The 26,030-nt window shown below is 40.0% G+C and overlaps 1 protein-coding gene across 15 annotated transcripts in view; it reads left to right on the top strand.

Moving 5' to 3' along the window:
* The window catches only part of LOC102081706 (protein FAM161A), a 30,678-nt gene extending 5,672 nt beyond the window's left edge, over positions 1-25,006 (top strand). Inside the window, exons 1-8 of one of the 15 annotated variants that reach the window (XM_019367068.2) lie at positions 7,370-7,748; positions 8,452-8,601; positions 16,404-16,531; positions 16,917-17,005; positions 17,806-17,975; positions 19,046-19,317; positions 20,224-20,373; positions 22,596-23,628. In XM_019367068.2, the coding sequence (XP_019222613.1) occupies positions 17,973-17,975; positions 19,046-19,317; positions 20,224-20,373; positions 22,596-23,484 (1,314 nt within the window). In that variant the 5' untranslated portion in view covers positions 7,370-7,748; positions 8,452-8,601; positions 16,404-16,531; positions 16,917-17,005; positions 17,806-17,972 and the 3' untranslated portion in view covers positions 23,485-23,628. Of the gene's footprint in view, positions 1-5,758; positions 5,910-5,930; positions 6,778-7,369; positions 8,187-8,234; positions 8,602-16,403; positions 16,532-16,818; positions 16,821-16,875; positions 17,976-18,002; positions 18,263-19,045; positions 19,318-20,223; positions 20,374-22,595; positions 23,629-24,995 lie in introns of those variants that run through there. The other 14 variants (XM_019367069.2, XM_019367072.2, XM_005473675.4 and 11 more) reach the window with 14 other exon arrangements.
* Positions 25,007-26,030: the final 1,024 nt, after the last annotated feature.

The following is a 26,030-nucleotide window of genomic DNA, read 5'->3' as shown; positions in this document are numbered from 1 at the left end:
GCGTACACAAAGCACAATCTTATATGACCACTGACATAGCAAGGACATCACATCATCCACTAATAGTTAATAATAAGCAGATGTGCACTGATGTGTGGTAGCAGAGCATGAAAAATTGAAGATAAACTTTATCTTCTCTGCTGTCTTGGCAGTTAGCTGAAGGACCCAGGTTAAGAATATCATCAAGTGACAACAGTTTCAGTACACATGATGAGTTTAAGTGTCTTGTGTACTGCGGCTGTTGTCACGTGATGATATTCTTGATCTGCTGTTTTTGGTCGATTCATAAATAAACCTGAAATAAGCTTTACAAACTTTCTCATGACTCAAGCTATGCAAAAGCCACATTTAGACATTTGTCTAATCAAGCACATGCTAAAATCAGCAAATCAAAAAGAATTGACACTACTAAAATGAAATTGGAATTTCTAAATTTCTAGCTGCTGACATGCATATCATATACCACCGGTTGTTGTGGCACTGAAGTGTTGCTGACCTCATTTTCGTACATCGTTTACATGGTCGGCTTTGCAGGCCCTGTTTGTACAGTAGCATGAGATCTGTACAAGCTCATCTCATACTACTGTGCACACTTTCATGCACCGACACCTGGTTGTTGTTTTTGTTATAAAACCATATTTGGAAACCTCTGTGGAGCTTTCTTTCCTTTAACCACATGGATTTCACCCAGCCAACAGGTGAAGATCAGCATATGTCACAGACAGTAACAGCATGTTTTCTAACCCCTTAAATGGGAACATCACTAACTTCATTTTGCATTTTCCAAGTATTTCCGTGATTACCCTATTGAGGTTTCTCATGTGATGTAAGAGGGTCAAGAGTTAAGCATGTTGGATGTGACATAACTACTGGTTGCTAAGGAAGGATGCATATTTCCCAACTTCCTGAAGGCTGCTTGTTTTCACTAGATGAAATTAATAATAATAATAATGATAATAATAATAATAATAATAATGCATTGGATTTATATAGCGCTTTTCAAGGCACCCAAAGCGCTTTACAATTGGTTGCAAAAGAGGTGCTGCATCAAAACCCCTCCTGGTAATTGTTTGGTTTCTAGTAGACTGCCGGGCTTGCCTGTAAATTTTTATGGTTGTCTGCAAATATTTAGTAACTACTAGCCAAGCAGTAGTAAAACTTGAAGCTTTGTCTTCTTTAAAGTAATAGTTGTGCATGGGCACTGACGCCAACCCTTTAACCCCCCCACCAAAAGTGCTACTGTTGCTTTGAAGGCAAACTGTTTCTATTTTCAGTTTGTGTCACAGTTTTCACAGTTTCATTACAGCTCTGAGAGGAGACACTGCTTGTAGATATGTCTGTTGCTTTGATTCAGTTTACAACCATAGCAACATGCCAGAGAACAAAGCATCGTAGGGAGGTTTTGCCAAATGATGGGGGAATACACATTTTTTCCCCAGCAACAGGTGGTTTTCAGGGCATCAGCGATCTTTAGGCCTGCGTGACTGGGGTGTTAAACACGTATTTTCCCAGTGACTGCCTTTAACCTTCAGCAACAACTTGCAACCAGTCAGGGAACACATATTTTTCCCTCATGATCCATGAATACCAAATGGTTATAGACCATTTGGTATTCATGACAACCAAGCTAACCAGTAGCTTGGTTGTCTTTTTTGGTTTGGATCCTATCAGAACCCCTCTCTTCTTGTTTTCATTCCTTTTCTCCTTTTCATCCCTTTTCGGGTCATCTTCTGCTTCATTATTGTCAGTGGTGTCATCAAGTGGTATGCCCATTGTGGTTTCTTCTGAGCTACTGTACATGACCATTTACTTCACAAGTTTAGTTTGATTTGATTCTTTGAGCGCCCTTCTCTTCTGCTTTTCATTCTTTGTCAGTTCCCTTTCAGCCTCTTTTTTTCTTGTTGTAGCTTCTCCAGCTCCATCTTCTCAGGTGTGTCGGTCACAATTTTTGATTTTATTTTCTTTCTTCTCATTCTAGGCCTTCTAGCTGTGGCATATAAATAGAAAAAAGTATCTGAATGACTGAACATACAAATTAAAAAACAAAAAGCTGTGTGACTTTCTATAGACAGAGGAAGTACATTGTGATATACTGTAGATCTTCAGTCACATGGTAAACAGAAAGCACTGTCCTGAAATTATTTTAGCTCATGAACACTCTGCCACTCAAGCCTCCAGCAGTTTTTTGTATGTCCTGACATAAAATGTCACTGTGTGCATCCAAACTTCTCAGTTTCAGTCAGAAGCTACTACTCTGAGTCACACACATGCAACTCTGTGGCCGCTGGTTATATAGCAGTGGGAGGAATATGCCTCAGCCTATTTTCTAGTCTTTTATGTTTGGCATTTATGATCTTTGGTGTGATTCCCTTGTCTGCTTCTGTAATGGTACAGTGGATTTGTTTTGGTTTCAGTTATTAAATTAGTTCGTTGTCCATAATCCACCTCCCCACCCAACCCCGTTCAGTCTGCACATCCTCCTCCCACTAGAGATGCGAGCAGGAGAGGCGATGAAGAGGAGTGGAGGAAAGAAGCTTTTAATAAACTGAGGCATCCTTGCCTCATTAGCATAGACTGTAGTCACCCATGGGTTTTGATTGCCACCACGGTTTTATTGGAACCAGCAAGCCATAATATTATCAGACAACCAACTAAAATGCTCCAAAAGCTCCAACAGCACACACAGAGTGACACAGAGTGACCATATCAGTTGTCATTTCGCCTTTCTGCCCCTGTTGTCTTGAATGCTTTGTGGTTTTGATGGCATCTGCTCTGTGGTCTTAAGTCATTTTTTTTTGTTCTTATCAACTTTTTACACAGCATCTTTAAGGGTAACCTAGCAATAACTGTGCAACATTAATAAATAGTAGAGATGAGTAAAGAAGACTGAATTTGCAGCATTTTCTGTAAGTGCTGCCAATCAAAACTCTTCGCTTTTTTGCTTAAAAAACCCAAAACAAACTGTTATCTGTTTCTCATGTGAAACCACCAACCACTGTTCCAAGAGCGATCATATTTGTTCTCTGAGGTCTGTCTAACAGCATTCTGGGAAATGTGGGAAACAGTTGTGCCTTCAGAGAAAAACAAGATAACATGCAAACAGAATGGATGCACTCTGTAATCCCTTTAAACACCAATGAGGCTGGGTTTCTCTATGCTGCTCTCAGACAGCGTGACTTCATGTGAATGTTCGCTCTCTGTTGTACTAAACTTAATTTTAGTGACTCGCTACAACCTCTAAAAACTCCACTGAGACGAGACCAGAGATACTAGGCTTGTAAGGGTTATGCAGATCGTGTATCAGTATATTCATCTCAGTGGACAGACTTTCACAACAGCATTTACATCACGTGACATCCGTGCAGCTTCGCTTACTGTCTGTGCATTAGCATTAAGATTAGAATCTGGCCTGCAGAGCAAACGCAGATTGCGCTTTCATCAAATCATGTGGGAAATTCGTGCTGAACATGATATAGCATGAGACCCTGTGTCTACACTGAAAACCATGAAAGCACTGAGTGTATGTGTATGAGCTAAAACATAAACACATCTTAACAACTGAACACAATAAGATAATCGGAGACGCCTTTTGGGTTCCTGCTTCAAAGACATTTAGGCAATTATGCTCGGATCAGATTCCACACCACACTAAAAGAAAAATGGACTGATGGGATTGACTTTGGGCACCAGAACACTGACTTGCTGAAACAGAAAGTTGTTTCAGCCACAGCTGGCAACACTGAATGCATCAAACAAACCTACTTTCTCAAAGCTGCTGGCTAATTTATGCAAAATGTGGCTTTTCGGTGTGCGTGCTGTGATGCACTACTTTAGAGCATAAATGAGAGTGATGGTTAGTCTCAGTACATTTATCAATGAGTAGGGGGTACGATTTTTAACTCACATTTTAACTAAGTTGGTTTTTAGTTACTAAATCTACACATATTTTTATGAACTGAGCCTAACAAACAAGTGGAAGCGAAGGAAAAACCAAGAGAGTAAAAAGAATCCAAGTGCAAAACACTAAGATCCCAACAGGAAGCAAACCAGATGTCCTGGGTAATGACCTTGGAAGTGTGCCACCGTCACCACACCTCCAGCCTCACAAAGACTTTGCATGTCTTTTAAACGTGGACATTATACAAGAGTAGTGCAACAAAGAGCACAGACACAGTAAACAGGTCCAGATCAGTGACTCGGATCAGACCGGATGACATCCACTGACACTGGCTGTGTTGTAGAGTTGGTATGAAGAGACAAACTGAGGCCAAGGCCAAAGCTAGTTCTTTTTTGTTTTTTTTTGTTTGTTTTGGTAATAGTATGCAAGTGTGCGTTTTTGGCTATTTTAACACTGGAGACTGTGGAGATTTACTCACTTTTGGAGTGAGCCTCAAGTGGCATCCACAGGAACTGCAGTTTATTGCGCTTTCATGTTGGATGAACTTTTAGCGTCTTGAATCATAATGATCTTAACTGAGTGTAACCTAAGTGACAGGAAAAACAAAGTCCACTTAACTGCCCTTGTTTTTTTATTTCCCTTTTTCCTTTTTTTGATCCATCATCCATTCTCTTCTGCATCTCCATTTTTGAGCTGAGCCTGTCAATATTAATAAAATCAATAAGAAAACAGATACCAGAAAATTTTATCCCCAATATTTGTGATCTGTACTCCTTACTGTATTTGGTGTACTGTGTTTAGAAGTTTTATCCCAGATGAATAAGAATAAAGTACTTCTTGGTGGCTGACTCATAGCTTAATGAATCTGTCTCGTATCTGCTGTTGTGTAGTGGAAGCTTTGAACAATAGGCAGATTTGCATATTTAATCACACTGACAAAAGGAAAAAGAACCTGTATTTTCAGTGCTGAACTAGTCCCACAGTTTTGAGACAACTGCCAGAAAAGCTTTGCTAAAACATGTGGATTAATCGGTCATAGTTTGCAATGGTTGTTGTTTGAGATCTGTCGTACAGTTTTTACAAGATTTGTGAGGAAATTTGGAATTAATATTTCAGGACCCTTGGCTCTCAAGCAGATTTTCACACATCAAGGTGTTTCAAAGTTTAAACTGACCACAAAATCTATGTTTTGATAACTTCAGTGTTGTTTTTTAGGGCTAATGAAAATTTTAATTTTGCCCTTCACTCAGCCAGATGGATAAGGTCAGACCTTCTCTCTGATATTTTGTATTGTCTCGTTGCTCATTATATTGCTAACCCTAACCCTATCCCCTAACTACCAACAGCATTGGGAGCAGCATTTGTATACTCAAAAATTCTTCCCAGTTGGTTTTCTAGTTCTTCAAGTGTCTCATTTGCATAATATGCAATGACACTATACCTCACCTCCAGCCAAATGTTAGCTATGATAGACTCTAGCCCCACAAGTGGTTATGGATAGATAGGCATCAATTATGCTACATACTTGTATAATAAGCAGCCAAAATTATGTAGAAATCCAAACATTACACCCCCACACTACTGCATATCATTTGAAAAAATGAATTTTTATCTAACTTGAAAAAAATATTATACATCCCTTGTTTGTTCACACAAGATTTCAAGAGGAAAAAAGACTTGATGTGACTTTTCACCTTATTTTAAACATTCTAGCCATTTATTTCTGAATCTCCCATTTAGACTGCAATCAGGCTCCCACTGAATGCATGGGCATCATAATACAGTGAGTTGTTTGAGGAAGTTAATGAGCAGGGCTTGTTGTTGAGAGGGTGGAGTGTTCCCCTCAAACACAAACAAGCTGTAAAGTGCTGCAGGGAAGTGGGAAGTTAGCATAGCAGAGAAGAGAAACACTCCGGTTCTGAGTGTTGCTCCACAGCAGTGTTTGTTCCTGCGGAGGACCTAAATTGTTCTGTCTGTACCCATGAAGATTTACGGTGCACTGGCATCACGAGTGAGTGTTTGCACCTCTGTGATCAGATGTAAAGTTTTGCTCCAACTGTGGGGGGTTGGGGGACATATTTTCAGGCAAGGGCGTGGATTTCTTCGGAAACACAAACCTCTTTGAGATAGGTTGCGGTTGTGCTGCTTCTCTATGAAAGCTTCAGCTGGTGGTCTTTACTGTAAATGTGTGCACAGAAAAAAACAAAAGAGAAACTCCCAAGAGGCCTTGTTTTGGATTTGGAAATGGTTCAGAAAGTATTTTTGAATGAAAATGGCTAGTGCGATCATAAGTTGTCCTTTATTTGGGACTCACGATTTATAAAACAAACAAGTAGGGCCTTGTTTTTAAGCTTCAGTAACGTCAGAGGCATGATAGGTGCTGTAACTATGGCAGCTGTTTGAAAAAGGAAAGCAAAAAGAACATCCAGAAGAAAATGACAAGCATTAGAATGATTTTTTAATGAATTTATGTTTCATTCGCCAGATTTTTGTTCATCAAATGCTTAACTTGTGACAGACTACAGACTGCACCAGAAGTGAAAGTGAAACTTTGTATGATGGTAGTGATGAATGGTTTCGCCGAGCTGAAGATGTTCATATTTTAATTGGGAGTGAGAGTGACCAGAATGGACAAGGTCAGAAATGAGTATATCAGAGGGATAGATCAGCTTGAGCAAGGGTCAAGGCTGCGATGGTTTGGACATGTGCAGAGGAGGCTTAGTGGACATATTGGACAAAGGACACTGAATATAGAGCTACCAGGCAGACGAAGAGGTGTGACAGAAGAGGATGCTAGAGATGGAGACAGATGATCTATTGTGGTGAGCCCTAAAGGGAGCAGGTCAAATAATAATAAGAAGAATGTATAGTCAGAGGCTGTGAGTCTTTGTTGCATCATTTTACAGAAATCTTTTTCTTTCCTTGTTATTTCTAACTTTATGTTTTGATTTATGACCCTCAAATCCCAATTTTGAGTCCTGACAAAGGCTCAGACTTCAGCTGTATGAACCACAACATGTATCATATAAAGTCTGGTCACTTTATTAGATACATTTTGCTAGTATTTTTTTAGCTTCGTCTTTTTTGGTCCATATTGACACGATAGCATCACGCAGCTGCTGCAGATTTGCTGGCTGCACATCTTTGATGCAGCAGAAACAGATTTAGATGCAGGAATGTTTTACCAATGTTCTATAGTCCAGTTTTGGTAAACTGTAGCCTCAGTTTCATGTTCTTAGTTGTCAAGAACAGCACTTAGAGTCATATTCTGCTTCAAGGTTTGAAGTGTTGAGCATTCAGAGATGCTCTTCTACATATTTTGGTTGTAACAAACAGTTAGACCAGCTAGACCAGCCCGGCTGACACCAGCAGTCATGTTTTGATCAAAGTCACTTAACTCACCTCTAAGACCTCTTCTCTTCTTTATGAGTTCAGTCACAAAGAAAAGAAAGCATTAAGTATGTAAAACAGCGCCGTAGCTCCGCAAACGCACATAACGCACACTGCGTAGGGCACCAAATGGCCGGTAGGGCACCAAAAAAATCAGGGTCGTAAAAAAAAAAAAAGTAAACCATATTAATACTATAAATATCATATGCATTAATATGGTTAAACAATACAAAAGCAACATAAAACAATTTTCCCGAGAAAAGGGGTGAATCTGCTTTGTGCCCTGTCTCCAGTCTCCTCCTGGTGCCCCCCCCCCACTCCCAGTGGTCTGTTCTATAATGCCTCAATTCGGTATTGGTAAACACCTGTTTGAACATGGCCTCGAAACGGCAACAGGAGTCGGGAGCGGAGAAAAGAAAGAAGAAGAGGAAGCGTGATGAAACTCAGGCGTCGCTTGCCGGTAAGGCAATGTTTAAATAATAACAATAAAAAAAGTTCATTATTGTAGCCCTTGCTTGCACGCTCATGTCCGTCAACTCTGTGATAGCTCCTGTTAGCAGTGTTCATACTGTGTTAACAAATGTTGCAAATGATTGATGTTGGGTAGTTTGTTTACGTTGTGGATATGAATATAGAATGGACTACTAAAAGCAACTCATCATGGTCACTCAATTGACGGTTTTCAGATAACGTTAGCAATCGTGAGACTAGCATTTCCCTCCTCAGGTTGCTAGCTGGCTAACGTCATGCATGCTACTGATTAACCTTAACTTTGGGATAGGTCAGTGATGCAGTCAAGTATTATTATCAGATTAGACAAGATTACTTTGTATGTTGCTGCATTTCAGGATATCTATAAAGACGCATATCTTATTTATGCGGCATAAATAAGATATAGGTTTCATATTACAGTGTAATATGAAACCTATATCTTCCAGTAATATAGATTTCCTACTTGCGCATTTATATCAAATTATGTACAGCATGTTTATATTGCCATTTGCCATTATGAAAATCTATACATGTAAAATATAGTTAGTAATTTTTAAATGTACCAGTGACTTACTTAATTTATTAGTCTTATAATGCAATTTTTCGTAGGCCTACTGTAGATTCAAAATTGTATTTCTGTAAAATCCCTGAATATTTTCTCTTGTATGCAGGGTCAATGCTTAAATATGTTCAAGGAGGATCTCAAGGACAGGATGAACCATCCAGTAGTAGTGCCATCCCTGGACATCAACCACCAGCCATTGTAGACCCTGCAACAATCCCTAGCCAAGAAGAACAAGAACCATCAACCACCAGTTCAGGTACAGTTCCATACACAAGTACCACTGAGTGTCCTGTCACTGAGAGACTATCAGAAAGTGACACTGTGGAGACATGTGTGCCCCCTTCAACCGATCCTGCTCTTTGGCCAGCTCACATTGTAGATGCTGATCGTGTTGAAATTGTGCGGAGAGGTCCTTTTAATGTCAGCTCTGATTTTAATTTTCCAAAGGGGCCTGAGTATTTATTTGTAACAGTATTTTTAACCTCCTTTAACCTTATTTATTTGTTTAACTGTCATGTTTGTTGTTATTTAATTAAACAAATTCCACTGGGAAATTCAAAAGTATTAATGTTTTTTTTTTGTTTTTTTTAAGTGGCGGGGGGGGGGGGGGGGCACCATAAAGCATTTGTGCTTAGGGCACCCAAATGGCTAGCAACGGCCCTGATGTAAAACATGGGTACAAATAGGGGTGGGGGGTTATAAGATTTTAAAAAATGCTGGCGTTGACAAAAAGAAAATACTCCAACATTTCCTAAAACCTTACACTAGTTGTATTAATTTTACTAACGTTTATTCTTCAGCGTGTTCTTGCAGACAAATTTGTGAAATTATGACAATCTCCTAATGACTTTTTCAAAGAAGTCATAATGTGGTTTAAACCTTTGCGTCATTTCCGAAGTGCTTCAAAATGTAATCCTGGGAGAACTGCCTGATGTCAGGTGGTTCAGTAAACCATGCAGAGTAGGATTGTGGCTTTGCACAGCCACTCTGCTCTGTGTGACGGAGGAGAGAGCCAAGCTTGTGATGACTGTTTACTCAGCCCCACTCTGAGTGAACACTGCCACTATTCATCCCATGCCAGCACTGGAAAAACCAACACACACACATGCGTATACACACATATACAGCAGACGCACAAAAACGCTCCATTATGTTAGAAATCTATGACTTTTCACAGCTTCGTTACTGAAAAAACTGTACTAGCTTCGCTCTTACACTGTAAGACATCTGCTTAGGTCAGGTGAGCAGCAGCTTTTGGCGCTGGCATCTCATTGTTAATGTCAGGTTATCTCCAATTTAATGCCCATCTTCCCCGAATGATATTAATCACACCTGTAAATCTTCAGCGCTCTTTATTCTTTTTCTTTTTTAATGCTGTAACTTGTGTCTGACGTTGTGCAGCACACCGGTCAGTGTTTGGCGTGCGAAAATCTGGTACACAAATAAACAGTCTTGACTCACCTTCCTCTCTCACACAAAGGACAGTTTGTACCTTGAGAGCATTCACAGGAAAACTCGTGGTACACCTTTGAGGGCAAACTGTTCCAAGAACTCCAGGGGGAGGAAAAACAAAAAACAAAACCTAAATCCAGTAAGTACAATGTGAGGGTAAAATAATAATCATAACAATGTAAAAAAAGAAAATGAAAAAGTGGCAATAAAAATACCAAATCACCACAAATATGTTTCATATTTCAGTTCAAAAACATGTTTTTGTTTTAGTAAAAACGGCTCACAGTTATAAAACTTCATTTCATGTCACGTGTATGGAAACAAAAGTAAAAAGTGCAACACCGCCACCTCGTGGACAAATGATATCAGTGCAGCTTCTTTGTCTTTGTCTCTGCAAAGACTATGAGGTCGTTTTATTGGATTATTTTTATTCATCAGTAAACCAACATTATCAACTCTGCAGAGACTGATGATGAGTGAAGGTAAAAAAAATTGTTGCACCCTTATGAGATTTTTGTATATAGTATGTTGTTAAAAATCTGTGGAAGGTTTCCTTTGCTTCTACTCCCCCTAATGGTGAAGAAAAATGATTTAAGAGACTTTGAATGTAGTGTCGTTGAGAATAGTGTGAAAAATAGACCCAGTGAGCAGCAGAAAATGGCTTGTGGATTTCAGAGGTTGGAGGAGACTGGCTAGATTGTTTCGATAGGAAGGCAACAGTAACTCAAATACAGTGTTGGTCAAGTTACTTTGAAAGAGTAATTAATTATAGCTACTAGTTACTTCTTCAAAAAAGTAACTGAGTTAGTAACTGAGTTACAAGATTCTAAAAGTAATTAATTACTTGAAAAGTAACTATTGCGTTACTTTAAAAAAAATGTTTGCCATTTTTAACTACTTTTGATTTTCCCTCCACATTTCACCTTTAAAAACTATTTACTTTGCCTTGTTTGGTATCATTCTTTTCAGCACAACCTCGCGTGTTTGAATTTACAGTTATGTTTTCATTTTGACATACTGTATTAACACAATTGATCTAAAGTCAGACAAAAAACATAAAATCCGAGTAGAAAAAGTTATATTTTTCACTGTAACAACCACAAACATGTTTATTGAATTATATTTCACAACTTTAAATGCAAATATAAATTGTTAATTTTAAAATCATATGCACAGGTTTTGCAAACAACAAAGTTATTTGCAGCCATTTACCTTTTACCCTCTTTTATAACCATTTTAAACTGTTTACATAACAATCAGGTGTTCTGCATTCAATAAGATGCCACGCAAATTATTTGTGCCACTCCAAAAATTTCTGTCCACTATAAAGGAGAACATCACAGCCTGATACCTGCAGGTCTGACAGCAGCAGGTGTATCACTCCTGTTTCTACCTGATGACAGCAGTCGTCTCATTGTTCTAACACACAACACAAAACTATCCACAACACTACACACTAACTACACAAGACAACACATTAACTACACACTCCAAACACGCTAAACGTCACAAATCTCTCACATCTCCAAACTCTCTCTCTCTCTCTCTCTCTCTCTCTAACTGTCACTCCTAAAACTTCTCCCTCTTCCTAAACAACCAAATGTCATGTTGCCATATCATTTTTTGATTGGTCGACATGGTGCATTTTTCCACCAACACGAAAGGGCTGTTTTTTTATTTTTTGGTCATAAGCAGAGAGTGTTTGCTAGCGCTGTCCTTAGACAGTAAACGTGACGAAACTATTCAGGGAAAAAAACCCACTATGGCCTGTCAACACAATTTAAAAACTGGTATATATCACCTTGTTGCTTTGTCATCTTGAAGTGGTCATGTGATTAGCTTACCAAGACTACTTTATTCTTCAGAATGGCTACACCAACAGACCGCACCTGGGGTCCGTTCTTCGTACCTCGCTAAGTAAGTTAGCCGGATTTGATTGTTGACGATTTCGCGTGATCTTGGATCGTTCGGTTCTCCGAAGCTCATCCGGGACTTGCTGCCATAGCAACAGATCCGTAAGCGTAAACCTGCTCGGGAGCAGGCTTACTTTATGTAAACAGGATTAGATCGCGGCCACTCAGGTATGTCCGCTTCATTTATACGAAAGCAACAGCGATATTTCTCCACTGTTTTTCCATAAATAAATATTATCAATGTAACTAAAGATAATGCAGCATTCGATTCTTTCATTGATTCCATACAGATACATACAGGTCATTTCCTAAAAAAGGGAAATGTACTATTAATCATGCTATGTCATGTATGTGATTATGTCAGATGTAATTCATATTTTAGAGTCTTAATAGTAAATTACTTCGTGTAATCAAGATGAGAGACCACGGCTATAAAAGCGAAGGTGGATTTGGGAAGTCTGTCGCAGCCATGTCCTGTCCGTTTGTACGCGAGCAACCCATTGCGGAAGGTGCAAGATTGATAAGGAGAGTTTTCAGAATTCAGCGGATATTGCGGGATAGACAGGATCCTTTAGCTCAGCGCGACAGTGTGCTCATAGAGAGATATCGATTCTCCCGTGAGGGTATTATTTACTTAACACACTCTCTCTCTCTCTCTCTCTCATATATATATATATATATAATCTCCCAACTTACTGTGCATGCTTCAGTCACCCCTTGCATGGGAACAGGTAAAAGTGATGGAGTGTTATGTAAAACTACACACAAAAAACCCCACAATGTCAATAAATGTCACAGTACAAAAAGCCGGGGTGTGACGAGGGGGTGCAGGACCACCACCTGTCTTTATTTGCTCTGCCCTTTTCTTGGTTGCTGTTATAAACAAACAAACAGGTTATTTCAGGGTCTCTTTTCAGGAGACTAAAAGCAATATAAATGATAAATATTACCATTCTGTGGAATATTCTTATATTTCACTTTTACTTGTTCCCATGTTCTAGAGGGTCCTGTTGTGGCTCTAATGTGAAAGAGGATATAATGTAATATAATATAATAAATTACTTACGAGTTTAATTTGTCAGCAACTTTCTGCCAGCCCTCTCTCCTTGCTTTTGCAGCCTTTGCAGTGTTCCCTTGCGTTTTAATTAAACTCTGAAACTCCTGAAATCCCTCAATCAAGAGTTCTTGCTCTGCTGCCGAAAAATACTGAGCGCGCTCCTTCGACATCTTCGCCGACCAATCAAAGGGTTGCCAATCAATGTTTCTACTATCGATGCGTAGCCCCTTTTAAGCCACCCAGTGATCTCAGATTACTTCATCCAGCTATACTAATCGTCAACAACAGGTGTGTTCGGAGAACCGGATTAGCAAGCTCAAAGTTGGCGCGATGATTTGATCTTGGATGTAGTAAGCGAGGTACGAAGAACGGACCCCAGGTGCCACTCCTGTCAGCTACAAACAGAAAACTGAGGCTGCAGTTTGCACAGTCTCACCAAAATTTGACAACAGACGATTGGAAAAATGTTACCGGATGAGTCTTTATATCTGCCACAATATCTAGATGGTAGGATCAGAATTTGGATTAAACAACATGGCCCAGTTCTCCTGGATCCATCTCTGTCTGCCCCTGGCTCCTGGGGAGCGTTATTGCAGCTTCCCACCCTCATTTTGAAGTACATTTCTCTCTCTCTCACTCTCACACACACACACAACAAGAAGATTGTTGACTTATGTACCTTTGCATTTTTTAAATTTTGTGTTTCAGGTGCTGTAAGTTTTTTTTTTTTTTTTTTTTTTACAGGCGTGGCTTTGAAAATACACTGTGCATTTCTACATATATATATATATATATACCAAACATTTGTAATATAATAACTGAAATAACACAAATATATATGAAGAAATAAACCGATAAACTGCCACAATATGCAAATGCAGATCGTATGGAAAGAATGAGGTGGACCCAAATGCAGACAACTGAGAGATGGAGGTGAAAGTTTAACAAAAAGCCAGCATTTGTTCTTGGCTGCACAAAATATTACAAAACAAAAGGCAAAGGGTGACTGAAATAACTAACAAAAACCTAAACTGGGATAAACTAAACATTACATACTACTTGAAAACAAGGAACCTGGAAACGCATGAGGAACAAAGGAAAACACACACAACATATACACAGAGGGTAACGAGGGAATACACAACAGGAGGGAGACACAGCTGAACCTAATCTGACATGACGAGACAAAGGGGAAGTAAAACTCATAACACTAAAATAAAAGAGACTGCCAAAGTAAAACAGGAACCAAGAGTCATTCACAAGGACACAGACTTGACTCTGTGACATGAGGAACAGAGGGGAACAGAAACAGATGAATAAACATGAAGACAGAACTAAACCTACACTGCAGACATGACGCACTAAACATGGGAGGCACAGGAACAAAACCTAAGAACTACAAATCACTGTATATAACCAGAAACTAACTGAAACGAAACATATTAATAATGAAAACAAAACAAAACACGGAGCCACTAGACTCTGGACCATGACATAAAATCCCGAAAAAGAGGAGACTATAGATTTTAGAGGTAATACTGGAAAAACAAAATTTGTTTGGTGCAACAGTGCTTTCAGATCATAATTCTGACTGCAAAAGCTGGCTTATCTGACTGCCTGTTCCCCCAACCTTGGGGAAACAGGCAGTCAGATAAGAGTGAAGAAGTCACTTGGATGAGTGACGAAACGTTTCTGAGAACTGAAGATGAAGATGCTCAATTAGCGTGGGAACCAAATTCTCAGATCCAGACCCAAACAATCCAGAGCTGATCCCAAGATGCCCACCCAAGATACCATGAACAACTGAAGACACCACGATCAACTGTGTCAAAAGCAGCAGAAAGAGCCAACAGTACTGGACCTGAATAATCATTTGACATTTAATAACTCTCTGGGCTCTATGCTGGCCATTTGTGGCCACTTCCCTTTCTTTTTTTGACCATTTTTGCTGGATTAATGCATATGGAATGAAACTTCCCAAGGGTCTTGAGTTTTTTTTCAGATTTTTTTATTTTTTAACTTCAGTATATCAGTAATATACACTATACAGCCAATTGTTCCTCTTGGCTCTATCGTGGCCACTTTTGGCCAATTGAAACCCTTTATATGCCTTTGTCCTGTGGAAACCACTTCACAGGAGTGGGAGTCTTCTAAAACCTACAAATGAAGAGTGACCCTGGAAGCAGAACGGCTACAGAATCGCTGAAAAGAACTGATGTTAGTTAAAAACTTTATGCAGAAAAAATAGACCCCCCCCCCCCATAAAAACAATAACAATTACAGACCTACTCTGTTGGTGGACACTTTTGGCCAGGAACAAGCTGAAAGGGTATCGATTTTGAATAAACCAGAGGGTTTAAAAATCCTTTTTGGTAAAGTGCTTCTGGAAATTTATCTAAGAAGTTATGAACAGATAGGACCTTTGTAAGTTGGCTTGCCACTATGTTTTTTCCCCCCACAATGTTATTAAAGAGCTTTCTTGGATGACTGAGATGGAGTCAGGATGGATGGAGTAAAATAAATGACTAAGAATCAGGAGCTTCTTGCATTTCCACAAACTCTCCACTTCCTGGTAGCTTAGCTTGAAAATGTGAATGCTGTTGTTCAGAAAAGCAAGTGAGAGAGTAGTAAATTTGTTCACCTCTAGTAATCTTCAGTAATTACTTTAGTAATCTGGTGTTCAAATGAAGAGATATTTTCATTGATATTCTGATATTACATTTGATACTCTGTGCTCACCCATTAGCACATGACGCTATCATGTCCCAACAGCAGGAGCTGAAAAAATGTAAAATCCTTACGAGGCACTTCAGTGAGGGATCCAAATAGCTGCCATAGTCACTGGATCTCACTCCAACATAGAGCACATTTAGGATGGATGTGCTGCTGATAAGTCTGCAGGAACTGTGTGATGTCATTATGGACCAAAATCTCAGAGGACTGCTTCCAGCACCTTCTTGAATCTGTGCCATGAAGAATTGAGGAAGTTCTAAATGTAAAAGGATCCAACTTGCTACTACCAATGTTAACACTTAACTAAGTGGCCAGTGAAATGCAAGAAATGCAACATTATGGTGCCCAGTTTCCTAATAATTCCCACCGAATAGTGAATCTAATATTTTCCATGACAAAATGAGAGATTCATTTAAAAAACACAAAAACCAATGCACAAACTCATAACCCCAAATTTTTACTTTAAACTCAGTTTAGCAAAGAACCAGATTTAAATTGCGTCTTCATGTACTTTGTTACGAGCAGCTTGTTGCAAAAAACACATAATTTGTTGACATTTCTTTAGTTGGCAAAAGAAGAAGTGGCAGTTCTTAAGAAAGAGTATAAAAAGAAAAGCCTCATGTGATGTGGCATATGGAGTTCATTGTATGCCAGATTACACAAGAACTGCACTGAAAGTCAAAGGCAACAAGTGTTATGGGAAGAAAGAAATTATGTTTCTGTAAAGAGAGTGTGTGTAGGGCGAGGAAGGAGAGTTTGCTGATTTTAAGACATGATAAGAAAAAAAAGACAGGTTGGAAACAATTGCCCTAAACTGTCTATTAAATATAGACTTTCACGACATGATTATCATCATGTGGTTCTTTGTTTTCATCACACCTCTGCTCTGTCTGTGGTTCTTAGGTAAACAAACAGAGGAAGAAATGGAAAGAGACAGGCGACAGATGGGGAGAGTTTTTGTAGCACGAGGTGAAGTCTTGTAACGACAGTGCTGAGAAACCCGAGTAAATGGATTACCACAGTTGGCTGCGGTAGGTGTCCTCCCTCTCCAGCTTCACCTGTCAAATCCTGAAAGTCTGAACTGAATCAAAGTCAACCTTCACCTTACTTGTCCCAAACTAGTAGATATTAGACTCTGAGTTTCTGTATGTGGAATTTGAGGTGAAAATATTTTTTCTCAGATTCACTAACCAAGATTAATTTCACATTTTCTGTGCTTGACCTCTCCATGGTCTCATCCACAAGCTGCTACAGGATAATGAAAGAGTTTATATTTTACACCCTTTGAATCATTATGGAGGATTAGTCAGATTTCAAGCTGTGTTTGTCAACTTTTGTATCTCTGCATTATAGTCTATGCTTTGCTGCACTGTAGATAAGCAACAGTTAACAGCAGGGACCTGGTTTTTCCTGTAGGGGTGAGATGCTTTATTTTTAACGTGAGAGGAACGGTAGCTAAAGAAATATGATACTAAACACAACCTCAGCCTTCTTGCTTGTGAGGGGTAAGTTGATCCAGCCGACACACTCGAAAAAATGATTCTTTGTCCTCAATAAACATGAAGCACTAATTTTGAGCAGAATACTACTGAAATAGATAAAATCAAATGTTTATTTTGTCAGATAATGACTGTATTATTTAAAGGTTGGTTGAAAATAAGAGGAGAAAGCACAAAGGGAGTAACGTTTTTGTTGTTTAATCCGAGGTAAACATGTTGCTGAACATCTTGTTGGACTAGTGCACAGTGACTGTGGTGCTCATGGTCAGAGCTGGGTTACATCAATGCTTAGATTCATTCACTGAATTCCACCTTCAGACCAACTGTATACTCTGTAGTATAAAGACAGTCTAAGCAGTATTCTGTCAGTGTAGAGGATGGAAATCAGCCAGTACACATGAAACATCTGCTTGCATCTTGTTGAATTCAGCTGTGCACATTCACAAAGAGCAGCAAACCTATTCCATATTTAAAATAATAAATATGCTATTCATTGTTATGATGCAATATGAATTTTAGGAATTTTAGGAAAAAAAAGTGCTTCTGACAAACCAGAGCAAAATTTTTGCCGAAGTTGCGACGTAAACGCGATAAACAGGCAACAAACAAAGCTGATTTATAGATTAGTGGAGAAAACACAAAGAAATATATCTACTCCAAAAATAAAGCTAGATTTTTTTGCAATTATGAAAAGTTTATTTTTATTTACTGTGTGACACTTTAGGTATATCCCAACCCCAGTCACCAGTAAAAATATATATATGTATATATACAGCTGATCACCAACAATTCATTTGCTCCTGCAGACTTGTTGCACACTACAACAGACTTGTGCTGTATTTAAGAAAGCTAATCTGTAAATCAGATTGGGAGCGTCCACATCAATCTTCGATGAATCATGTGTTCAAGTGAAAAGCCACCGGACCATCTGGACCATCTGGACCATCTGGCCTTGAAGCCATGATTCCTCCTGATGGTAAGAAGATAAGGCTGTCAGTCTGTGTTCGTGTGTTAGAAAGAGGCGGTAACCATGTACTAATCTTCCTGCTCAGAGTTAAACTATTTTCCTAGGAGGTTAGTGTGCTGAGTGAGGTGACAGAGGACGTGCAGAAGGTTTGCTTCTGGCTGTGATTTTGGGATAAAATAAGGAAAAGGATGGCAGCTATGTACCGATCACCCTCTCTGGGAAACAAGGAATTAGTGGCTCTGTATGGAGAGGAAAGAGATCATTATTTTGACAAGGATGAGGACTGTATCAGTGAGGTGAGGAAAGGCTAAAGGTTTAAAGATAATAAAGTCTATTTAAATCTGTTTGCAATATGTGTATGTATATGTACATTCAAAGTTAGAGGGTAGTCATTTTAGTTTTAACTTTTTATTCAAGCAAGTGAGAATTAGGGCTTATTAGTTTCATGTGAAATTGCATCATTTAATATTTAAACAAGCTAGAATATTCTTATGCAGTTGTGCACTTAACTAGTTATGTGTGAACAGAAGGAAATCCCCTGACTGTACTATTGCCCACATCCTTCCTCAATGTTGCAATGAAAATCTTTTATTTGAGGCATTGCATGCAGAGCATAAAAAATTAGTATAAAATACACTACAGCAGTTTCACAGCTAGATGAAAGAAGTCTGAGTACAACAGACAGTTGCTGTGGTGGCTATTGTTTCTGATTACAACTACATAAGGTGTCTAAAAATAAAAATGGAAATACCCTTATCAAGTTAAATTTTTTTATGCACACTCTAACCCCATGAATGCAAGATCTCTGCAGTTCAGCCACAGGTGGATGAAGGTAGTATACATGCATTGCATACTAAACCTGCTTTTGGTGCTGCAATGACTTGTTAATGGCTTGTGTAATGTTCCTCTTAATAGAAGCCAATATAGAAAAGGTTGAAAAAATAATGGGCATTCACTCAAAGCACTAAAAGTAAAGACAATTAGAGTGGAACGATCCAACAATCCACCCACATCTATCGCACTGAATTCATTCATGAAACATTCATGTTTCATAATCTTGGCAACTTCTAACCTCTCAGGAATGTGACCTGGACTCGGAGTGCAGTGAGGAAGGAAAAGACGGGAGAGGCATTCGCAGCTCTCTGTCACTGGAAATCTTTGGCCTGCAGAGGGAGCAGCATGTTTACTTCTCCAACCAGGAGTACTACAGGAGGCTGGAGGAGCTGAAGAGCAATCACCTGAGGAACATGGCTGAGTTGGAGAGGATGTACATCAGCCAAGGCAAGGAAAGGCATGGAGGGGGCGATGACGCACGTCTGGGAAGAAACAAAGAGGCCAGGCAGCTCCTCAGGTTGGATACGCTCTATGATTCACACTTAAACCTTGACATAATAGAGAAATGGAAACATAAAGACCCCAGTAACTATAGCTTAAATAATTGTATGGTTTAGTTTTTTTCTATAAAGTCAACAGCCATCAGGTGTTAAATCAAATCTGCCTAAAATAAGAACAAAGATGAGTGTCTAGTGTGCTCTCATATACATGTTGTTTCCACAAGAATTCGATAACTATTCAAAAGCAACATTTATTACTAAACAACAATAATAATAGCTCTGTTGGTGTTCCAATCTATGTGAAGGATGGTACAGACATTATTCAAATAATTAAGGCTTATACCTTTGCACTAAATTAGAAACTCACACACCTAATCCATTTTCTCATTTTTCCTGTTTCCTCTTGAGTCAGGGACCTTTTGAAAGGAAGTTCAAACTGCATTTTGACGCAGTAGCAAGAGCTCTGTTTCCAAACTTTAAATGTCAAAAGTCAGGAATTTTGAGCTGTGACCTTTAAAGTGAAAAGAAAAAGAAAAACATTCCCATAAAGCACGTTTAATGGATAAGAAATTGTATTTTTTTCCTACTGGGAGTTAAGTTGTGCTACAAATATTTAATAATGTAAGAGCTTTATTTTTTAGAGAATATGTGAAAAATTAGAATTTATTTGAAGCTCGGGAGTGGGACCACATGCCCAAACACTGCCTTCCTGCCATACATCTACACACCTGTAACTTGTTTGCTTTTGTTTCTTACACCCCATCGCCGTTATTTCTCTTCCCAAATGCTGCCATTGACCCAGCACTTTACTTCTCATTCTCCTGAAATCTTCACTGACAGTTTACAAGTGTTTGGCATATACATGCATTGTTAATTTGACTGAGAATGTTAATGTCTGACTCTTTCTGTCTAATTTGACCTAGTGGCCCTGCCAGGAGACTCCAGAGGATCAATTCCCAGGAGGAGCTGGACTTCCAGGAGTCATCAAGTGGCTCGGACCAGTCGGAGCTCTGTGGAGAGGACAACATGGGGGAGCTGGACTGGACTCTTAGCCAGGAGCAAATTTTTGAGAGGTTGGTAATGAAGTATTAATTCACACCACTGCTGAGTCTTCATTGGATACTGGAAAAGAGTGGAAAAAGATACAGGGAAACTAATTTAGCTGAAAATCTTCTTAGCTTTAGGGCCAGTCAATGCTATCAGTTCCTTAGTCCCTTAGGAACTGCCTGTATACTCTTGTCACATTAGGCTGGGCATTGTCGGGCTCCACTGTGCTGAGCAGTGAGCACAGAGGACTTCATGCCCTCAGGCCACCCTCATGAAGCCTAGAATAGTATAGCTGCTTTATTTAGTTCAGAATATACACCTGTTAGTGCAGATCAGCATGAAATTTCAGTGCATGTACTCGTCATCTGACTGTACAATATAAATGATAAATAAATCCAAAGGTATGAAAATAATCTCAGATTTGTACACGTATGTGACTACAGGAGGAATTTGTCTATATTCATTATTAGAAAACGGGAGAAAACCTGTAAAGAATATTAGGACAAACTGCCCTAAATATACAGTCACATTGTGCATATTTGTTTGGGCGGTGGAGGGTGGGGGTGCAGCATAGAGGAGTAGCTATGAGTTCAAGAGTCTGATGGCATTGAGAGTGAAACTTTTGCAGAATCTGACTGTCCTAGACCTGATGCTGCAAAACCTCTTTCCAGAGGGGAGCAAGGATGGGGTGATGGGCACAGACGGAATCTTTGATGATGTTACAGGTTCTGCTGAGACAGCGTCTGTGCACAACATCCTGGATAGATAGTAGAGACGTCCCAATGATCTTCTCAGCAGTCCTCACCACTCTCTACAACGATTTCTTCACTGGGGCCCTGTAGCTGCCAAACCAGATGGAGATTTAGCTGGTCAGCGCGCTCTCAACGGTTCCTCAGCAAGATGTTCCCCCCTCATCTGAAGTGCAGACGCGGCTGAGCCCATTTAACTAATGATGCTGTATTAAGTGACCAGTCCAGACTGTCAGTTATCTCAACCCCAACAACCTTGATGCTGCTGACTACCTCCACAGCACTGTTGTCAATGACGAGTGGGGAATGACTGGGCTGTTCCAAATGAGCTGTTGAATGCGGCGGAAAGATTCAACACATTCACCAGGCTTCATCTCACCACCACTACCAGGAAATCACAGACTAAGCTCTAACGAGGGACCATGGGACACAGCACATACAGTTTGAGAGAGATGAGGGAACAGGCCACCAGTGGGAATACAGCTGATACTAATCACAGACAAATGAGACAAGGAAAGCAAAACAGTTTTCCTTTAAGCTACCAAAATAGAAGAGGAAGTAACAGAACATTGGAACTGAATCACAGGCTTGACTTTGAGACAGAAAGGTAAAGAAACAAAGAGAGACAGAGTCTTAACATGTCTTAACATGAGAACTGACAGGGACAGGAGATAAAAATGGAGACATGATTGACACGGAGACCCAGACAAAGATACTCAAGCTAGACACAGACAGAAGACAAAACAGAGACAAGACTTGGACGGACCGGACACAGAAAGGAATTATCATCTGAAGAAAAACTAAAAGCTGGAAGCCAAGATGACAAACGCAGTAGCACCAATAATATAATAGACAGGCCTGACCACAATTACCATCACAAATCCAAAAGAATACACCGTGAATACATGAAAGTCAAAACCCTGGGTCAATGACTCGGAGACCATGATACTAGTGCACCTGTTGTTAATTTCATTAAACCAAAGCACATAAAACGGATGAACAACCTCTTCTGCTGCATATGTGAAATCACAGAGGTTTCATTTCATTTCATTTCTTTATTTATTTCACACATGGTTCAACAGTGTTTCGTTTCCTACATACAGATCCTCCTTCCCATTAATATAACACTGCACCCATGGGTGAAAAGGAGTTGGAAGAAGAATAAATTCTTTAATTTTTTAATTGACTTGATGCTATACACTAATTAAAAAATATTCATACAAAGAAAAGAATAAAGAAAGAAAGAATAAAACCCACAAACAATAAAAAAGCATAAGGAAATTTAAATAGTCATAATCATAATAAATTTACATATGGGCTCAATCAAGCATTAGAGATAGTTTGCGCTATCTGATCTGATCTGAGTGACTTCAGATATTTGTGTTCTCACTTATAGGCTCACTATGCAACATCTACACAAGTTTAGTGGCAGTTAAATCAAGATATTACTGATGAACAGATGCCACTATCACATTTTATTCTCCTGTATTTTCCCTCAGAGACGTGCTGCTGAGCCCAGAGAGGATGACAAGCCAGAACCGGTTTCGGTTCCAGCCCAATACCTCCTGTCCGAAACCACAGGCAAGAGTGTCCAATCAAACTGGTGCCAGAATTCTGCCCAACTCCAAGGTCACTGTTCCCAAACCTTTCCAGATGATGCTAAGAGAAGAGGAGAGGAAGAAGCACAAAGTGCGCACACGTTCAGAGATTGAGCTGGAAAACACGCTGCTGAGGCAGGAGCTTGAAGAGCTCCGAGAATGCCAGAAAAAGTTCCGGGCGTCACCTGCTCCGGCACACATACACCTGCCTCTCTATGAAATTCTCAGCCGTCGCAATAGTCAACGGTCAAACAAAAGCAGAAGCAACACCAAGAATAACAGAAACATGGATGCTACAAGCACCCAGACCTCTACTGCACTCTCACCACAGCCTTTTCAGTTTTTGGAGAGAGAAAGGAGGAAGAAGGAGGCCAGGATTGTGGCAGAGCTTGGAAAGTTTGGTGAGAGAATGGAGCGACAGAATTTCAAGGCAAAGCCAATGCCCACATCTATTTATGGCACCAGACACAGAGAGGGCACCATGACTACAAGCCGTGGTTCCCACACTCAAATCTTCTACACAATGGAAAAAGAAGCTAATGAGAGCCAAAGTGATCAAAGCTCAGACCTGGAGCTTGATATGCACCAATCCGACTCCTCTCTCGACTCCTGCAGGTCCCAAAGAAGTCCTTCTTCCAAGCCAATGAAGAAGCAAATACAGCTGTCCATTGAGATGGTGAAGGGGAGAGAGACCCCTAACACGGATCCCAGCGGCTGCAACATCTGCTCGTCTCAACAGCTGGGTGGCTCAGAGCTTCTGCTCAGTAACAAAGGTGTTCTCAGTGTGTGACAAAGTGTTTAAAACTCACAGCAAAAAAAGAGACTAGGAGCAGCTACATCTACACTGTTTTTGAGTTAGTTTTACAATGCAGGCAAGTCAACATGGTTTCTAGTTGCTCTTGATCAAACAATAAAACACGGTTAAAGAAATGCATGTGTAAGGATTTGTTGTCTTTTTTTTTGTGGAATATTTTGCAATCAAAAATACATTGATTGTTTTCTGTCATAATTTATTGCTTGTTTCAGGTTGTTTCAGTTTTTTCAGTTTATGGTTTTAGAACCACCACAGTCGCATTAAGACACTTTTTATTGCAAGGTAAAGACTCAGTAATATAGAGAAAACCCCCACAATCAAATTCCCCCTCTGAGCAAACACTGATGACAGTGGGAAGGAAAAACTCCCGCTTAACTTTTGCATTTGCTGTAACCAGTTAGGTGTGATGGAGACAGGACAAAAGACACAGTGTGGAAAAGAGCCAGAGATGAATAATGACTAATTATTCAATGAAAAGTGTATTAATACATAGTCAGTGAAAAAGGTAAGTGAAGAAGAAACATGCAGTGCATCATGGGAACGCCCTAGTAGCCTGGGACTATTGCAGTATAACTAGGCAGGAATCAAAAATCCCCTGATCCAGCCATAACTATAAGCTTTCTCAACAAGGAAAGTGTTGAACCTGGTCTAATAGCAGGCTGTCTCCTGAATCAAAACTGGGAGCTGGTTCCAGGTTTTTAGAGAGAACCCCCCCCCAATTCTTATCAAACATCTGCAAAGATGTCTGTCAGAAAAATGTGTTGTTGTTGTTGTTTACATGCACCCGATCTCTAGTTTTATCTTGATAGCTTCACCTGCACTGGCACAGTGCTTTCATTCTTAGCGCAAGAATGTATGATATTTAGAAATTTGCATTCTAGCAGAACGAGCTTCCACAATGCCGATTAACAGTCTTACAGTAGCGTCTATTATTCATGCTTCCCAGAACACACAACAAACGTGGAAAATCGTTTCAGCAGTGACCGTTTTATTTATGTTTTACTACAATGTATATTAAAGACTGTGCACATGCTGAACTCTGCCCTGCTGCAGGGTGCATGTACCTCCACAGTCTTCTCAAGAGTTTTCTGTCTTGAGCTCCAGCAGATTAGTCATAAGAAGTAGACTGACTAGCCGACCTGTGGGACATTCCTGGAATAGCGCAACCGAATCAATGCATTTTATTTATCACTTTGCTTCTCCCTTCAGCCCTAACAATGAGAAAGAAGTCTGTGCGACTAGGGTTGGACTAGGAGTACGGTGGGAAAATCTTGGGAAAATCATGCTGCAGATAACAAAGAAACAGAGGCTGGGGATCCCAAACCCACAGTTCATTCACAGTATCGTGTAAACACCCTCCTGCTATTTACGTCTCCCAGCACGACCGTGTGTCCAGTTAGATACTAAAGATTTCTGAGGAAATACTCGGGGAACTTCTGAGCGTCCCACGATGCGGCAAAAGAGACGCCCTGCAAACAATAAGCCAGGAGACTGAGACATCACGCCCACTGTTAAAATAATTAGTATGTATAATCGCGTTATACTACTCAAAGTTTAAATCAACTTTTCAAGACTATAGAATACACAAAACAAATTAACTTGCTTTTAACTGACGCGCACTCTCAGTGAAATGCCGTAAATAGCGGGGTGTTGGTACGTGTGCCAAAATCGTGTTGGTGCCATTGATCACACCACTCACGGAAGTCACTCCTCCACACGCGTAGCAGTGTGCAGCTGAAAAGAGGGCGTGTAGCCTATTACAGAGGTGCAAGGGATCTTTAAAAAAAAAAAGCTTAGGTGTCAGTCACCGCACAGGAGACGAAAAGGCTGGACGCCTGTGAAACGTTAAGCTTTTTAAGAGGAAACCTGAAAATAACCAACGCGGGAGTGCATCGGAATTCTCAGGAATGATGGAAACTCTGCGCATTCTGAGCCTGGGTAAGTGCACTTTATTTAAGCCTTTATTGAATATCTGAAGCCAAATAGCTAAAGTGTTTATGCATTCGCTTGCAGGGGTGATTTGCATCAATATGATCTAACTTTAGCCTCCTGTAGTCTAAGTTGTTCACCGCAAAGCAGGTGTTATCAGTGAAGCGCGATTTGCGCTTCTGTTTGGAGAGTTGTGATTTCTTATGACATTTTAGCGTGTGTTTATTTAAGTTTATTGGAAGTTATTTCATTTCTTTGACGCCCATGGTGCTTCGGGACACCTGCTGTAGCACTGGGGCGTGGTGGGATACTGGAAAGTTTCATCAGTGCCTGCGTAAGTGTGGAAATTGTTGGCTGGCTTTTCACGGGGGCGAATACCATCACAACCCTAAAACTGAGGTTTGTCCAGTCACCAAGTCAGACTTGAAGTCAGTAAATGCACGTGGCGCCCTCACCTCCCCCGCGCACTTTGCTGGCGATCTGAGTTTGTCAAACTCAGTCTCTCACTCAGCGCAGTCGATCTCCATCCTCCGCCCACTCCACCCCTGGAGGAGAGTGTGTTGTCTTCCCCCCTTGCTTTGCTCTTCATTGTT

This window comes from Oreochromis niloticus, linkage group LG13, assembly GCF_001858045.2.
Source record: "Oreochromis niloticus isolate F11D_XX linkage group LG13, O_niloticus_UMD_NMBU, whole genome shotgun sequence".
In the NCBI taxonomy this organism is placed as follows: Eukaryota; Metazoa; Chordata; class Actinopteri; order Cichliformes; family Cichlidae; genus Oreochromis; species Oreochromis niloticus.
This window is presented reverse-complemented; position numbering and strand designations above follow the sequence as displayed.